General features: G+C 62.0%; 1 protein-coding gene across 7 annotated transcripts in view; it reads right to left on the bottom strand.

The window, feature by feature from the left end:
- Nucleotides 1-17154, bottom strand: part of ANO1 (anoctamin 1) — a 137280-nt gene that overhangs the window by 16396 nt on the left and 103730 nt on the right. For 3 of the 7 annotated variants that reach the window (XM_045577470.1, XM_036427831.2, XM_036427837.2), the window contains 8 exons: nucleotides 16189-16253; nucleotides 15355-15489; nucleotides 12652-12812; nucleotides 8323-8405; nucleotides 6395-6406; nucleotides 5771-5842; nucleotides 3625-3702; nucleotides 2568-2642 (listed from right to left, as the gene is read on the bottom strand). In XM_045577470.1, coding sequence (XP_045433426.1) covers nucleotides 2568-2642; nucleotides 3625-3702; nucleotides 5771-5842; nucleotides 6395-6406; nucleotides 8323-8405; nucleotides 12652-12812; nucleotides 15355-15489; nucleotides 16189-16253 — 681 coding nt within the window. The remainder of the gene's footprint in view (nucleotides 1-2567; nucleotides 2643-3624; nucleotides 3703-5770; nucleotides 5843-6394; nucleotides 6407-8322; nucleotides 8406-12651; nucleotides 12813-15354; nucleotides 15490-16188; nucleotides 16254-17154) is intronic. The other 4 variants (XM_045577471.1, XM_045577472.1, XM_036427829.2 and 1 more) reach the window with 3 other exon arrangements.

Raw genomic sequence — 17154 nt, 5'->3', positions numbered from 1 at the left:
GACAGGCAAGCCCCGTGCAGCCTCCTTCCTGGGTGCAGCTACCCTGGGAAGGAAAGGGCCGCCCGGGCCTGGGGCTGGCTGGCATGGCCACTCGGGGTCTCTACGCCGGGAGGAACACCGGGCACGTTGTAGGTGCTCCACCCAAAGCTCCTGTGAAGGGAGCTCCTGTGGGTGGGACAAAGCTTACTGAGCCATTGGATGGGGTGGGGGTGGGGGTGGGGGGCAGCACATCAGGGGCCAGCTCCTCCCTTGCCCACTAGCCTGCCTCTGCTGGGAGGGACGGTGTGCCCATGCTCCCGTGTCCCTGCAGACGGCGGGCCCACGGGAAAGGGTCTGACTGGCGAGATGCAGGCAGGGGGAGCGGGCCGGGAGACCCAGGTGGCAGGTGTCTGGGAAGCACCTTCAGGGAGGGGCTGCCTCCACCGGCACGATCCCCTTCCCCTTGGCCCTGACCCTTCCTCCCGCCGGGAGAGCGGAGGGATGCGGGGCGGGAGCAGCCCTGTGGTGACTAAGAGGACGCCTGGGATGGGTGCGAGGAAGGCCAGGGAGGTCAGTGTCTGGCGGCATCGTGGAGCGGCCAGACTTGCCCTGCACGGCCCGCCTCCTCGTTGTTGCTTACGAGGAGCTTCAACGCCCTGCAAGGCCGCCCGGGAAGCGGCATGCAGCCAGGGGCTCCTCGCTGCGGTGCAGGAGGGCCCAGCCGCCCCTCCCCCCCCTTCCTGTCCCCCCCCCCCCGCGGGTCCTTCTGCAAGGACACGGCCCCTTCTCCGCCAGGTGCCTCCGTCCCCTGCTTCCGCATCCCGTCCCCTGTGACGTGAGCCCCAGGGAGGCTCTGGGTAGGGACCACGTCATCCTGAGGTGCTCGCCCCTCCCTCCCCCCCGGGCACTAAGCTCCGTGTTTGCCCAGAGGGGACACTCACATGACATTGGAGCGTGTGCCCCAGGGCCCTCAAGACCAGACCGACCCGCCCAGAGTCATCTGGATGGCACAACAGCCCCAGCCCCATCGAGTTGGCTCCGGGGATTTCTTTCCATTAGTTGAAATCCCCCTTTAGCGTGTGTAAGAGCACGAGGGGAAACTGAGTCCTCCCTCGGCCCTGCCCTTATCCCAGCCTGGAAAACCGAGATAAGCCTCTGGCCCCAAGTCCATGTGGAACAGCGGGCCCCTGGGGCAGACGGCCCTCGTGGCCGGTGGCGCTGTCCCCTGCTGGCGGGTGGCCTGGGGAGAGGGGCCGGACCGCCAGGCCTCAGTTTCCCCACCAGCTGCAGGGGAGGTCTCAGGACAGGCAGGTGGTGAGACCTGAAGGAGATGCTCCCTGTTCAGCAGCCCTCGAACCCGGGGCCCCTGGGAGCCAGGTCACAGGGTGGGGGACTGGACAAACCGACAGCCTTTCCTTCAGTGACCACAGGGGGCTCTGACCTCTTGGGGAAGAATGAAAGTACGGCTGGCCGGGGGAGCCCCGTGAGCAGGAGGGGGGAAGGGGGAACCCCTCGGAGAGCTCAGGTGTGGCTGAGGCATTGGAGACAGCCAGGCCCACCCGCCCGTCACAGCCCCCCAGTCACTTCTGTCCCGTCTGAGCTTATTTAATTCTTTCCTTTAAAAACCTTCCAATGAAAAGGACAAGGAGGTATCACCTCCCACCTGCTGGAATGGCTACCATCATTAGATCAACAAGCAGCCAGTGCTGGCGAGGATGTGGACAAAGGGAACCCCAGGGCCCTGCTGGTGGGGATGCAGACTGGCGCAGCCACGGTGGGGAACCGTGCGCAGTTTCCTCCAAAAATTAAACACGGAACTGCCTTTGGACCCAGCAACCCCGCTTCTAACACTATGTCCTAAGAAACCAGAAGCACCAATCAGAAAGAAGGTATGTACCCCTATGTTCACAGCAGCACCATTTACAAACAGCTTGAGATCTGGACACAGCCCGAGTGCCCATCAGTGGATAAAAAAGCTGTGGTACTTTTACACCATGGAATATGGTGTAAACATGAAAAAGAAAGACCTCTCGCCCTTTGAGACAGCACGGAGGGGCCTGGAGAGCACTGTGCTAAGTGAAATAAGCCAGTCAGAGAAAGACAAGCGTCACATGGCCTCACTCATGTGGAATCTAATGAACCAAATAAACAGACGATCGAAATAGACCCAGAGACACAGAAGCTTGGGACAGGCTGATGAATCTCAGAGGGAAGGGGAGGCGGCGAGAAAAGATTAACTAAAGAACTTATATTGGGGTGAAGGCCTGGGGAGGGGTGGGAGCAGGGTGGAGGGAGTCAGTGGGGTGGGAGGTGGGAAGGGGACATCGGTAATACTCTCAACAACAAAGATAAATTAAAAAAAGATAAAAACCTCAGTTTTGCCTTAAATAGTACCTTCGAAATCTGGTGTCCCAATGAGGGGGAACCTGGGAAATTATCTCACGGACCCCAGGGGACCGCTGGGGAACCTCGCTCCTTCCCATTCCAGGGGTACCATCCCAGGAGCATACGGCCGCCACAGTGACGGCCGACCCCAGGCTGGGGGTGGGCTCCCCCGCGTCCTCCCGCCTCGGCCTTCCGGAACTTACCATGAAGACGATGGACATCAGGTTGGTGAAGTAGGCGGGGAACCGGTCTCTCCAGGTCAGCTTCACCTTGTCAGTCTGCAACACGGAACGATGCGGGTCACCATGGGAACCACCCGGGCGGGGAGGCATGCACGCGCACGCGTGCGTGTGAGTGCATGTGTGCACATATGTGCGTGTGCGTGCGTGCGTGTGCACCCGTGAACTTGGACAACAGAAATACTGAGAAACACCTTAAAAAAAAAACAAAACCCCGCTCATTTACAGTTCGAGTGGATGCAAACGTCTAGCGTTCAAAGAAACCGCTGGGGTCTCACGACCTAGGAAACGATGCCGCGGAATGATGGAAGTGGGCTTCCTCGGTGCGAGGCAGTAACAGTAACAACAAGCGTGTCCAACGCTTTTCTAAGCCAGCCCGTCAGACCCTCGCCGGGGAGAAGCGTATTGGACCCCGTTTCTTTGGCTGAAGGTCTCCCGTCTAGGGCGTGACGGTCTAAGGTGCGTTGCCCTCCGCCGCCCAGACCATACTATTGTAGTTATTCTCCTTTGCAGAGCGAGTCCAAACAAGCAGCCCCAATATTTGCTACGGAGCAGCAGCGGACGGCGGCGACACGCGGCCACAGGGTCGGGAGGAGCCCTGCGCAGAAGCCCGTCACCCACCTGGGATGTGTCAAGACTTTGGGTGAGCCGTTCCTTGGGAAATGCAAGTGTTCGGACAAGGGATGCTGCCGAGGACATGCCCCAGGGCGGGCGACATGCGTGTTAAGGAGCAGGCGAGGCCGGTGGCGGGCAGTGGTGACAAGCACAGTGCACAAGGCCCCCCCCCCCCGCCCCGCCCCCCCCTGCCCCGCCCCCCCCCGCAGCCACAGCCATGCAGTGACACCTCCACACACGCCACAGCTCACCATGGGGTGCGGCGGGAGGGCGAAGAAGCACGATGGTGAGTGTTAAAAAAAAGGACAAGAACCAACACAGAAGTCAGAGTTGGCCGAGGAGGACGCGACGGACTTAGATCGTCGCAAACAGTCACGACTCGCATCGCCCCGACACAGACAAGTACCAATTTCACCCCCGCCATGGCTGTCTTAACCCTCCGCTTCCATTTGTTTGTTGACTCTTCTGGATTATCCCGGCGCCTCTACGGGGGGGAGGGGGGGGAGGGAACAAGAGAGCACCACGGGGTGAGGTGTGACCGTGGCCCAGGCCCCCGTCGCCCCCGTGGTGTGCTTGCCGCCCGGGCCGGTCCAGGTTCTGGGGGTTGCACACCAGCGGGAGCTGGCAGGGACCCCGACCTCACAGCAAGGCTGAGGCCCGGCGGGGAGGGGTGCGGCAGACCAGGCGTCAGAGGCCCGTGGGGCTCGGCAATGCCCGGCTCACAGACCGGCTGCTGCGATTTACAGGCTTCGCTTATGCAAAGACACCCAGCTCCGGATGCTGCCAACATAAAGGAGGCCACGCCCGGAGCTGTGCGTTAATACACCAACTAAGGGGTGGATTGTGTTTTCCCAAGTGGGTCTGGAGCCACCGCTGGAGGGAACTAAAAACCATCAAGGAGCTGCTGGGAGCCAATGAAACGGAGGAGGAAATAGAGAGTGTGGCCCATCAGAAGCACACAGGGCTTGGGGTCCCCCAGAGGCCTGCAGAAATCACCCCATCCCTTGTTCTCATGTGACCTGAGATCTCTGGTCAAAGCCCAGAGGGGGAGTGGCCGGGGGGAGGGGTCTGAGGGGCACTCCTGACGCCCACCCAGACCCACCGCTGGGGTTGGCGAAGTCCCTCGATTCACGTGGACGTGCCACGTGCCACAAAGCCCTTTTCCCCTCAGGAGGGGGTGCAACAGCCAACCCTGCTCACGCCCTGAGGTGCCGCCGTGAAGCCATGGCATGGCTGTCCCGGGCCACCGCGGCCGAGATGCCGCCCTGAGCACGCTGGCATCCACGCCCCTCCCTTCAGGAGGGGAGACCGAGGCCCGGGAGGGGTAAAGGAGCCGCTCAAGGCCACAGGTCGCTGCTCGGAAGGCACCGGGCATGGGGTGTCACACCTTCTGATCGGGTAAACTGAAGACAATCTCCCGATTTGGGGTGACGGCTCAGGCTTTTGTGGTTATAGTTTTGCACCCCGGGTCCCGCTCAGACTCGAAGAGTGTGTTCAAAGAGTGCACCCCCTTTGTGACAACAAGAGGACTGAGCTGGATTCTGCTGTCATGGAAACGGGCCTGAGAGGGGGCTTTGGTGCACCCACTTTACCCCCTAGATGGGATGTCGGTGATTGTGACCCCCAGCTCCTGGGGACCAGAAAACTCTGTGTGTGTGACACAGCGGCCAGGAAAGACTGGGGGACTGTCCTGATCAGCCCCAGAGGCTGAGTGTGAAAGGGGACAGCAGACAATGGAGCTGGGATGAGCATCCACTGGCCCCATTCCACAGGCATGATGCGAAGGTCCCCAGCCGCGGTCAGATGCTGACAAGGGCCCAGGACTCTGCGTGGTCCCAGCCATGGACAAACACCCCCATCGCAAAACAGCCACGCACTCTGGAGGCTGGTGAGTGCTCAGGCTGCACACGTAAGACTGCCAACTCGAGTGGCAGGTTTGGGGAGAAAGAAAGGCATTTGTTATAAGATGATGATGGCCTCAAGGACCTCCCCAAACGCCGCCCCTCTCTCTCTCCTCCTCATTGTCTGTGAGTGGAACAAGGAACTGGCCATTGGCTCAGGGACGCTGGCTGAGCAAGCCATCCAGGTCATCCTCCAGCACTGAACACAATGAGCCGGACACAATGACTGCCCAGCGGACTGCGAAAAAGCTGCAAAGCCACCGGGTCTTTGATGTTAAAATGCTGGCTGGCGTTTGAGGTCACACTCAGGGTAGATCAAGAAGATGGAGCTCCAGCAGGTTTGACAAACTATAGCCTAGAGCCAAATCTGGCCCCCCACTTGTTTTTATAAATAAAGTTTTATTGGAACAAATGGGCCAGGCCCATTTGTTTACCTGCTGTCTATGGCCGCTTTCAAGCCACAGTGGCAGACCTGAGTAGTTGTGATGGAGGCCTGCAGAGCCTAAATATTTCTGTCTAGCGGGCCAGCTTGTGATTGACCCTGTTGAACATACAGAACGTTCTGAGCCCTCGTCTACATGGTTGATGAACACACTGTGTTTTTTTTTTGTTTGTTTTTCCTAGGAAAGCTACAAGCAGTGGCTACCATACCTCTTTGTTCTTGGCTTCTTTCCTGAGTGACTTCTCCAAAACTCGAGCTTCGTACTCCGCTCTGGGATGGTCCTGTGGGAGAAACCACGTTGGCCGAGTGAACGGTGAGTCTGACACCCTCACCTTGAGCACGCACGCCAGATTCAGCCCACCCATTCCCCCTTTGGGGCCAATTCATAGCTGGCTGTTTTGTACCGTCTCCAATTCAGAACTCGCCATATGCGGTCTGTCCCCGGGATCTAACCCGTGTTGGGAACCCAGCCCGTGGGGAAGGCCACGGAACCCGGCTCTGGGTGCTGCTGGCAGCGAGTCTGTGCCCGGGGGCCCCCTTGGGAACACCCAGCTGTGAACTGGCCCCGAGAACGTCTACCAGGGGCGGGAGAGACGCGGTAAGTGTCAGCAAGCGCGGGCCGTCCGGAGGCGCCAGGCCTCGGGGCAGCCCAGAGCAGGCCAGCGAGGGGCGCTGGAACGGAAGATCGGGGTTAAGAGAGACCCAAAGGCGGGAGAAGCAGAGACCCCGCTGGCGCGGAGGAGCTGCGGGAGGCCTGGCGGGAGAAAGAGACAGGTGAGGCGCGAGGAGGGCCCTCTCCCCGGGGGACAGAGGAGTGACAAAAAGTTCCAAACCTTGACGGCCTCCTTCGGGGAACCAGAAACATAAAAGTGAAAACAAACAAACAGAAAGACTCCATTACTTGTGCTGTTTTTAAAGCAACAGGCCACGCCCTCTGAACTAAAGGCAGTTTCCCCCGGGCTGGGATGGGGGCGAAGGGCACACGCGGGTAGACGGGGAGCACGTGGGGGACCGGGACCCACTCGCAGTCGCTGTTGCTTTAGGGTGACCAGGCTGCTGCTTTTGCAGCCTGAGTGATTTTGGGGCTTCCCAGGCAAGTGCTGGACGGTGTGGGTCTCAGCTAAGAGGTACTCGGGCTCCTTCGCCTCCCGGGGCCGACGCCGGGAGCTCAGGCTGCATGGAGAGGCTGCTTTACCCCTCAGACGCACCCCCAAAGGGTCCCTGGTCAGCTATGGGGGGGAGGATGATGGGGAGATCCACCTTGCGGACCTCATTCAGTCCCCTGGGGCCTCATGCCCAAGGGCTCTGACTGCCACCCCAAAGTCAAGTGCAGGGGACGGGGGCAGGTGAAGAGATCACGGGGTGGATCCCCGAGGGCTGGACACACAGGACCGGCCCCCTCCGCAGCTTTCCCCAGCCACAGGGACGTCATGAAAAGGACGTCCTTCTAAATCTCCTTCTAGAACAAGATGGCGACCGCTTTTTGTTGTATTTGCGTCTTCCTAACGGGAACAGTGACGGGAAAGAACCTGCTCTGTGCCCGGCTCACCCCTGAAGGGCTGCCCGCGGGAGAGCAGGACGCACCTGTTTTGGCGTCGCCATGTGCGAGGCGGGATAATGGGGCTCCCCGCGTTAGAGGGCTGAGCTCAGAGGCGGCTAGCGGGCAACCGGTCCTGGGGCACTGACTGGTGCGGGGCCCTCCCTGCCCTACGCGCTTCTTATCCACTGAGCCCCCCTCAGACCCCCTAGAGTGAGAACTAGCTCACACTCCGTAGTTAAGAAGGGAGGCCCCTGAGGCCCAGAGAGATTAGGCGACGTGGCCTGGGTCACACAGCAAGGGCAGTGCCGGATCAGGACGGAGGCCAGCAGCCTGGCTCCCGGGGTGCGCTGCGCCTCCCCCCGCAGACTCCAGTCCCCTCGGCCCCCAGCAGCACGGTGAGCCCGCCCCAGCTGCCCTGCTGAAGGCAAGCGGGCAGACTCCGGGTCGGGAGGGAGCACGTGTGGGGGAAACATAGGGATGCTAAGAAACCACGGGGGAGAGGCCACGTTCCAGGGAACATGCAGAGCGCTCGCTTTAAAAGACAAGCTCGGCGTTTCATAAAGTTACGTGGCGGCCAGCGTGGCCACACCTCGCCGCTCTGCTCTGTGGGCGCCAGGCGCGGGGGGTGGGGTGGGGGGGTGGTGGTGCACTGCTTTTCCTCGTCTTCACCGCTCCTCCCGCGGGGAATGCCGGCGGGAGCTGCCCATGTGGAGGGCAGTGGCCAGGCTGCTCCGAGGAGCCTCAGGAGAGGGTTCTCGGCCGCCCCCGGGCCCGGGGCCCTGTCCTGGGAAGGTGGCGATGCTGCGGCGTCTGGTTCTCCCTCGGCTGGGAAAGGCTCGGCTCAGCCGCGCCCAGGGACTGGCCCTGGGGAGTGGCTTTGGCACCGGGCAAAGGCTCACAGCCGCTTTCGGGGACCCGGCCTCCTGGGCGGTGGTGATTCCCTCCCAGACTCGCCCGGCCTCCCCCGCGTCCGATGAGGTCAGCGTGGCGAGCCGGCCCTGACCGCACTGGTGGGCGGCGCGTCCATGCGAGCATGGAGATCGGAAACACTCGACAGACATCAAACGGTCGCCCTGGCAACCGTGGGTGATTCAAACACCAGGGATGTGAACCGAGGAGCCGGCGGGAGTGGCCTTGCCTGGGCCCGGGGCCTCGGGCGTCCAGGAGTGTCCCCAGGAGCTAACGGGCGGGGGCGGGGGAGGGCGCAGGCCCCCCACTCACCTCCTCCTCCTCGAAGCCTGTGAGGTCCCAGCGGTAGTTGAGCCGCATCTGCTTCCGCTTCCAGTGCTCCATGAAGGTGGCGGCTGCAGGCAGGGGGAGGAAAACCACAAAGTCAGGGCCAAGCAGCCCGAGACACCGGGCGGCACACATGCCTTCTTGGCTTCTGCACCGTTTGGTGAAGGGGGGTGCCATCGTGCTGGGCCAGGAACGCCACAGGAACTTTGCCCGCCCCCCCCTCCCCGAGGCAGAGATGGCCACTTGCCCCTTTTACAGAGGAAGAAACTGAGGCACAGGGAAATCAAGTCCCGGCCAAGGTTACCCATCCAAGCCAGTGAGGGGCCAGCCCGGGCTCTTAACTGCCCCGTTCCATAGATCTTGGGGACCCCCAAGTCCCCGGTGGTGCTCCTGTGGTCAGAAAGCGAGAGGGGAGAGGCACGGCCATGCACTCGAGCTCCAAACCCACGCTGGTGGTCTAACTGCTGAGCTGCACTCTTCAGCGCGACCTCCTGCTTTGCATACCCAACTGACTAAGCATCGGCCAAACGCCGCCTCCTCCAGGGAGCCCTCCACGCTCCTCCTCAGTGTCAGAAGGAAACTGACTCCTCCCGGGGCCTCTCCTGCTCACACTGTCCACACTGCCCTCCATTACGACCCCTGTCCCGTGTCAAAGGGCCCTTCTCGCGTGGGGACAGAGGCGGGGCCCTGGGTCCCGGCATCCGGCCGGGCATCCGGCACCGACAGGAGCTCAGGGCGCTCACTGAATGAGCGAACAGCTTTCATGAGCACACAGCTTGCAACGGGAGAGGCAACTGGCTGCACCCTTCATCCTCGATGCTCCTCCCCAGGAAGGAAGCTCGGGGGCGCGCAAAGGTCAAGGGGTCCCGAGTCAAGCCTACAGGGAGGGCTGTCCTGTCAAGCACCCATCAGCCTCCCGGGAACCACAGGAGGGAGGTGCTGTTCCTTCCTCCTTTCCCAGAGGAGGAAACTGAGGCTCAGAGGGATTGTCTGACAAGGGGTGGCATCAAGGTGGCATCGGATCACAGAACACGCAGGACGGATTTCCGGCTGGTCACCGGCCACACCTGGAAAGCAGGGGAAATGGACTGCTTTCCTCCGGGGCTTCTCAGAGCACAGGCCTGGGACCTGCGATATCAGAGCCCCCCCCCCCCCCCCCGGGAGCTTGTGAAAATGCCGATTCCCAGGCCCCGTGGCTGTGTCCGGAACCAGCTGTGCCGGTTGCCCTGGGGCCCGGGGCATGCAGAAACACTGACCCTCCATCGCCTGTTCTTCCTCCCACCCATCCCTGCCCAGCGATGAGTTGGCTGCTTACTCGCCCTCCCCCCAGGCCTCTGTTTCAGCTTCCTCCCAGGCCGCATCCACACGGTGCCCGGGAGGGGAGGGGTGGAGGGGCAGGAGAAAGGGGGCCCTGTCCTGACCTGTCCCCACTGTCTTCCGCCTGGGCCTGCCTCCACTTTCCCTAATTCTGATGCCTCCTCCGCGGGCCACCGGGGCCCTCTCCTGAGCACACCCCCGAATGCTGCTTCTGTGACCGAGCGTGACCTTGTAGGCCCTGGGGGACGCCCAGGCTCGGCCTCCCCGCCGCCTTTTGTGCCAGGGGGTCACCAGGACCTCTCAGACCTGCCGCTGGAGTCTCAGGCCGCAAGGCGGGGCTCTGACCGGTCTGGGTGCTCCTGCCGCTGTGGGCAGACCTGCCGCCTCCCCGGGGAGGACCGAGCTCCCAGGAGCTGGGGCCTTGTCTCCCAACCCTCTGGGCTCCATCACTCAGACTGCACATCCTTAAGGGCCGCATCCTCCTTAAAGCACAGCCAGCCCTCCCCCTCCCCCCCTGCAGCTTTGTGAACGGCGGCTCCCAACAGCCACACGTTTGTTCAACGCACATCCGTTTCCTGAGAGCGGAGGGCAGTCCTGGCCCTGCCTGTCAGCCCCTGTGGGGACGGGGCCAGGCACGAAGGCCCCCAGCCCTCTACGGTCTCACCGAGTCCAGCAGAAACCACAGCGTAGCTCTCCCTGTGTCCCTCCAGCTCAGGGTGCCTCAGCCGGGTCCCCCGCCCACTCCACGCCGGCCTCTGCCATTTCACTCAAGCAGGGACCATGGCTCTCCGGCTCCTTGGGGCCGGGCTCAAACCAAATCATTCCATTTGTTCTGCACGAAACCAACAGGCAGTGAAAGCCCACGATTATGCCATCATTTCAGAAAATGGATCCTGGACAACAGCTAAATGGGGCTCCTCTAAGTTGCCGTGTGTGACGCCTAATTTGAGGCTTTGAAATGTCATACATTCCAGGCAGCTGGGAGCTGAGGTCTCTGGGCCCACAGCCTCCGTGGCGTGGAAGCGAGATTAGAAGCCCGGGCTGGGAGCCCTTCCTCCGGGGGCACAGCCCGCGCCCCTCCCAGCAGAAACGGGTTTGGGGCCGCCCTCTGTCGCCGGGAGCGGTAACGTTAGAAGCTGGGGGACAGAGAAGAAGGGACACAGTGGGCGATGAGCGGCAGTGGGAGGGGATCCCTGAGGGCAATGAAGAAACACTTGAGCACAGGATTCAGAATCCAGCAGCGGAAGGCCCGGGACAGAGGGACGGTGCCCTCACCCCTATCCCCCACCCCCGTTTGGGGCGGCCGCACAGGGCACACACCCCTCTCAGCCCAGCACGCTCTTTCCCGTGGCTTCTGTCTTGATTTCTAATAACTTCCTTTTCTCCTGAAGTCAGTGCTTCGTACGAGTGTTTGGCTTTTCTGTTATTCCCCCCTCCCCAATGGGAAAGTGTAGACTGAACTTGCTTTTGACCCTGACAGACAGGCCCACTTGCCTCCCGGGTGGAAGGGGAGCTGGAGGAGGCTGGGGCAGACAGCCAGACAGATTTGCCCTTTTCCCTCCTGGGGGCGGCGATGATGGTGGTGCAGAAGGAACCATGCTTTTCTCCCAGGGATGGGCTGTTGGAGAGGGCTGGCCAACACCTTCGAGGGTGTGGAGCAGCACTGCTCTGCACATAGTAGGTGCTCAATAAAGCTGTGTGAAGAGGCCAAGCTGGCGGCAGGGAAGGGGCTGCACCGGATTTACTGGATTTACCCTGAACGTGTGGTACTGGTGCTGCTGCCTGCGTGCCCTCACCACCCGCTCTAGGTGGACCTCGGCTCCTCCAGGAGGGCACGGAGCAGGGCTTGGAGGAGGCTGGGGTGGAGAGGTGTGACCGGGGCATGGATCGGTCATGTCTGGTGTGAGCCTGTTAGCTGTGTGACCTTGGGCAAGTCACCTAACCTCTCTGGGCTTCCGTGTCCTCACGAGAGAATGCGAACAGAGCCTCCCTCTGCTGTGCGCCGAGGTGGGGTCACGGAGATAAGCCGAGCAGAGCCTCTGCCAGCGCCTGGCACAGCCAGTCCTCAGCGCAGGCTCTGGAGGGGGAGGCAGGCGTGGTGGGCAGACGAGGAAGCCAGTCCAGCACCCGTGTGAGCTGGTCCCGTCAAGAACGGGCCCGGCGGGTGCTCAGGGTGCTTGGCACCAGAGCTGTGAGTGACACCAGCAGAGGGGGCAGGGCCCAGGGGTGGGGGCGGGGAGCAGACGCAGGGTTCTCGTCTCCCTTTGCCTCTGATTAGTGGTGTCTGCTTGGGAAAGTTGCCTCAGTGTGTCCATCTGTCAAATGGGGTGATGGAGGCAGTACCTCTGAGAGCCACGGGGCGGGTGGGGGTGAAGAACCACTTCCTGTGAGGCGCTCAGAACAGCGCCTGGCGCAGCTCCCTGAAGCTAGCGCTCCTCTCTGAAGGTGCAGAGAAAGGATTCACAGAGGGCCCCGAGCACAAGGGGAGGGCACAGAGCAGGGCGTGGAGGTCGCGGCCGCAGGTTGAGAACCGCTAGCAGGGTCGCCTACGACCACCGGCAAACACAGGCATTTGCATTACGATTCCTAACAGTAGCAGAATCACGCTTACGAAGTACTAGCAACGAAAACAATGTTATGGTTGGGGGTCGCCACACCATGAGGAACTAGGAAAGGGCCGAGAACCGCTGGCGAAGGAGACACGTGCCCCGGGGCTGACTCAGCGGGAGGAACGCAGAGCCAGGCCTCCCGCTCCAAAGCAGCGGCCTCCCCGGGCCACAGAGCCGGGTCCCGGGAGAGAGGCCTGTTTCTCAGGGCAAAGCACCCTCCTCGGCGTTTCCCAGGGGCTCCCGGCTGGGTCAGAAGAACTCAGAATAGCGGCAGCCGCGACGCAGCGGAGACCCTGGGAACGGCAGGTAACGCGGGGGGTTGTGTCCATGACCTCCCTCTGTGCTCACCGGGCATGGGCCGCCTGGGCCCCAGCGGCCCTCTGCTTACCCCAGAGAGCCATGAAGACGGAGAAGAAGACGGTGGCCGGGTTGTCGAAGAGGTGGCTGGCCCGGGCCGTGGCGCAGGCTGAGCTCATCTTCCAGTAGCTGCAGGTCTTGTCGCACAGCGGGCACATGGTGATGTTGTGGCTCTGGTCGCACATCTCTTTGCTGGAAGAGAGGGAGCCGCTGAGAGTCTCCGCCGGCCCACCAGGACTGCCAGGCCTGGTCGTGGTGCCCCCGGCCAGTCCCTTTCACCTTCTGGAAGGTGAGGGGAGTGCTCAGCCCTCCTCCCACGGACCTGGACAAAACTCCGGCCTCCGTTTCCCCATCTGCAGTGGGGATGCTGAGAGTGAAGCATGCTCATGTTGTGCCCCAGGCAGGAGTCACTCCCAGGGAGGAGAGGGCCATCGGGAGAAGGCTGGGGCCGGGGGGATTGCTTTTTGTTTTACATTTCTGATGCATAGCTTTATGCACCAAATCACAGCTGGCCCATGGCCGTTGGTGGGTGTCTATAAACGTCCGAAGAATCGTTCTGGGGGCTCATCTTCCCGGCACAGTGGGCACTCCGGCCCCATTCTGTCCTTTCAATTACTCATAAATGCATATGAAGAACTCTGCATGTGCCGTGTGTGCCCAGCTCTGTGTTGGGCATGGGGGATGGAAAGATGCATGGTGACCGAGGCTGCTGGCTTGGAGCAGCTGGGGAGCTGTGCATACATGTACATGTGTCTACGTGTGCGTGTGCGTGAGGGGTGGGTGCATGCCGGTGTCAGGGCAGTGTGCAGCCAGCCAGCTCTGGATTGGACCTGTGTGCCCTTGGGCATGTTACTCCAACTCCTTGGGCCTCAGTTTCCCCATCTGCAGCACGGGGATGCTGAGAGTGAAGAGTGCCCGTGTTACTGGGTTGTCAGGAGGGTCGCACGGAGTGAGCGTGGAGCCCGGAACAGAGCTGGCACGTGCATACCACACACGCCTATTACGGGAGTAATCGGGCACCGAGCAGCTGCAGGGATTTTGAAAGGAGGCCCGTGGGCCACCTTGTGGGGTCCATCCCTTGACTCTCCCGGGATTCTGTCTTCTGGGGGCCTCTGCTTGGAGGCAGAAGGAACCCATGTGTGAGGGGCAGACACCCCACGGAGGGCCGGCCCCATCTCTGCCGGCTGTGAGCCTTGCCAGCCAGACTAAAAGCCCGCTTTCTGCCAGTTTTAAACCCTCCGCCTCTCCCTTCACCACTCAGCCAAAATAAAGACCAGGAATGGGGTGGCTTGTTCTCAGAGGGGGTAAGAGGGCGGATCAGACCCCCCTTCCCCGAGGAACACCCCCACATCACGGGCTGAGGTCCGAGGGGACTCAGGAGTCCCCGGTAAGCGCCGTCTGCCTCTGGCGGGAGGCGCTGGCCTGGCCTGGGAGGTCACTGCGCCCTCATGGGGAATGCACGCCTGCCTGCAGGGGGGAAGGATGGGGGCGGCCTCTGCGGCCTCCCAGGGGGACCCTGAGGGCACCCCAGCTTCCACGGGCCACGCCCCTCAGGGCTTTAGAATCCGATCCCCATCCCCGCCCCAATTAGGCCACTTTCATCTTCGCCACAGCCACGCCCGAGCACAGCGACCTCATGTCACATCAGCAAACAAAGGCATAGGCTTTCTCCGGCCTGGGCCCCAAACAAGCCGGTTCCCTTAACCGTTAAGTCCCGAGTGGGTGGCTCGTAGGTGTGATTCACGTGTGAAAACACTGACACGTGTGTGAGGTGCTATTCACATCTTAAACACTGTGTGTGAGGTGCTATTCACATCTTAAAACACTTACGCGAGGTTCCCTGGATACGGTCCCTCTGGGCCGTGGGCCCTACGAGTCACTCCTCATGATTGGACGGTGGACGCCCTTCCCAAGCCGCAGCTCGGCCTCCGGGACTCGGGGCTGAGTCGTGGGGAATGGAGCTGAGCTGATGTCTGAGGGCTTTTCCAGAGAGACCGGGAGCTCCTGGGAGGCAGGGCCAGGGGCACCTGCCCTTCTAAACTCGAGTTTGCCCAGGGGTACAGCGGCCTCTCGTCCTCACACACCACCTGGCTGTCTTTGGGCTGGTATTGGCAGGTCTAGGACTAACTAGAAAGGAGGGGAGGCATCTGTGCATGCGGGGACAGGGCCCTCTGAGCTCTGTGCAATTTGACTTTCGTTCTGGCTGTCACTCCGGGAGACACCTCCCTCCACGCCCCCAGCATGAAGCCCGATGTCCCTAGAATCTCGGCCTGCTCCCTCGTGCCCGGCCCGCCCTGGCCATGGTGAACGGCAGCAGGAGCGTGGGTTCTGCGTGCAGAGGCCTGGTCTGCTGTTGAGGCCTGGTCTGCGGTTCACGCCTCACCTCCCGAGACTCGGGGTCCGAGGAGGAGAGAGACCAGCCGGGTCCCCTGCCCGAGGCCCATGAATGGCGTTTGTTGTATTTCCCAACCTCACAGGAGGCGGGGGATTTTCCAGAGGACTGGGAACGAAAAGGGGGAAGAAGACTTCAAGGAAGAAAAGGAGCTTTGTCTCCTGTCTGCTTTCGACAGTAAAACGGCTCCTAGGGTGTTTGTGCCCGAAAAGGATGCCCGGCCTTCACATGGCAGGTAAGCCCCTTGCCCTGGGGCCTGCCCTGACAGCACACGGCCAGCATGCCATGTCCAGGGCTGAGTGGTCGCAGGGATGGGCGTGTCCTGGGACAGGCCCCGCCTACCTGGGGATGTTTTCATTGACGGTGGCGCATCCATAGAGGAAAACGATGGCCCCCACCACGGAGGCGGGGATGAGCATCTGGGTGTACACGCCCAGCCAGGCGAAGTACAGGCCGATCTTCTCCCCAAAGTACTTCCTGCACGCGGGCAAAGCCAGAGAGACAAGCTCACTCATGCTGCACGGGTGCGAGGCACGTCCCCTCCCCTCCCCTCCCCTCCCCTCCCCTGCAGGGAACAGCTCAAATCCGCCCCTGCTTCTCTGGGCCGGGAAGTAGAGAGTGGGCGGGGCTCTGAGCCAGGCTACCAGGTTTCGGGGTGCTCCCCGCTTTCCCTATGCCCCCTCCCTCTCTCTGTGCCCCGAGGAAGGTGTTTGCATGCTGGTGGGCACCCGCCAGGCTGCCAGCTTCCTTCCAAGCCGGGCTCAGCTTGGCGCTGGCACTCTGGCCGGGATGCCGTGATGGGTGTACACGGCTGCTCACGGGCTGAGCTCTGGTCTCCGTGTCCCCAGAGGACACGCACGGCTGACTCCGGTCCACCCCCTTCCTGCCCTTGGGACAGAGGTCCCCTGGGAGAGGACACATTCTTTCCTGCCTCTCAGCACAGCGACGCGAGGGCCTGGCCCGCCGCCCAGCAGAGTCAGGCCGGGCTGCGAAATGAGGAGGAGACGGCGAGGACGAGGCCAGAGCCCATCCTTTCATGAGCTTCGAGGAGCTGCGTACACTGAGGCCGCCGGTCCTGCCGGGAGACCTCGGGGCAAGCTCAAACAGGGCCCCAGGCACGGCACAGCCAGGGCATCTGGGACACGGGGGAACGTTTACCCCAGGCTGCTCTCTCACCTGATCAGGTCGATGGGCTGGTACTTATAGAAGACGCGGTAGCTGGCCCACTCTTCGTACAGGAGCTGGGGGAGAGAGAAGGGGGGCTGGTGAGCGTGGGGTGCTCCCAGATCCCTCCCCAGAGCACAGGGCTGGTGCTCTCTGCTCACAGCCACCTCCTTCATTCACTCAACCAGCACCGGCGAGAGGCGGCCAAGGAAGGGCCAGGCACCATGCTGGGCCCCGGGCTCTCAGAGGGGAGCTGGGCAGACACAGCCCCGGGCACGGGCCCCTGTCCTGGTGGGGAAGACGGACCTGGGAAAACGGGGTTCGGCCGTCAGCTCTGGGAAGGGCCCCAAGCACCCACCCTCGGGGGCTGCTGAGCTGGAGCTGAAGGCCTGCGATGGGGCTGGGGATGGGAAAGAGACTTTGGGCAGCTTCGTGGAATCCTCTCCCTTTTCCACCTGATCTAAAGCGGCCCAACGCTGCAAGGCTTTTCCACGTACGCTTCCCGGCCGTCCCTGTCACCCACGGAACCATCGAGCTGAAGGACAGAACCCACTCGGCTTTGGAGCGAAGAGATGAAAGTGGCAAGATTAAGGAAAAAAAGAAAAAGAAAAATCGCATGCGATGCACCGAGCTCGACGCTTGTCTCCGGAGACGGGCTGTCTGATTAAGACACGTAGTGAAATAAATGAAGTCTGCACACACCCGTCAAACACACACCACACACACACACACACACACACACACCCCGGGCTGCGGGCAGGAACGGTAATGAGGGACGGCTCGGGAGCCGTGTGTGCACGCGCTCAGGGGTCCCAGGGACGCCGCGGGTCAGGACTGCTGGCTGGAAGGAGGAAAGCCCACGCACACGGGCGATTCGTGCTTTCCCAGCCTCAACTCCAAGCCCAAGGTCACAGGGCCAGCTGCAGAGGAGCGGAGACCCCCCCTCTCCCCGCCCGGGCCTTCCTTACCCCGCCACCT

Source organism: Pipistrellus kuhlii, unplaced genomic scaffold (genome assembly GCF_014108245.1).
Source record: "Pipistrellus kuhlii isolate mPipKuh1 unplaced genomic scaffold, mPipKuh1.p scaffold_m20_p_9, whole genome shotgun sequence".
NCBI lineage: Eukaryota > Metazoa > Chordata > Mammalia > Chiroptera > Vespertilionidae > Pipistrellus > Pipistrellus kuhlii.
The sequence above is the reverse complement of the archived record's forward strand: the minus strand, read 5'-3'. Positions and strand labels throughout refer to the sequence as shown.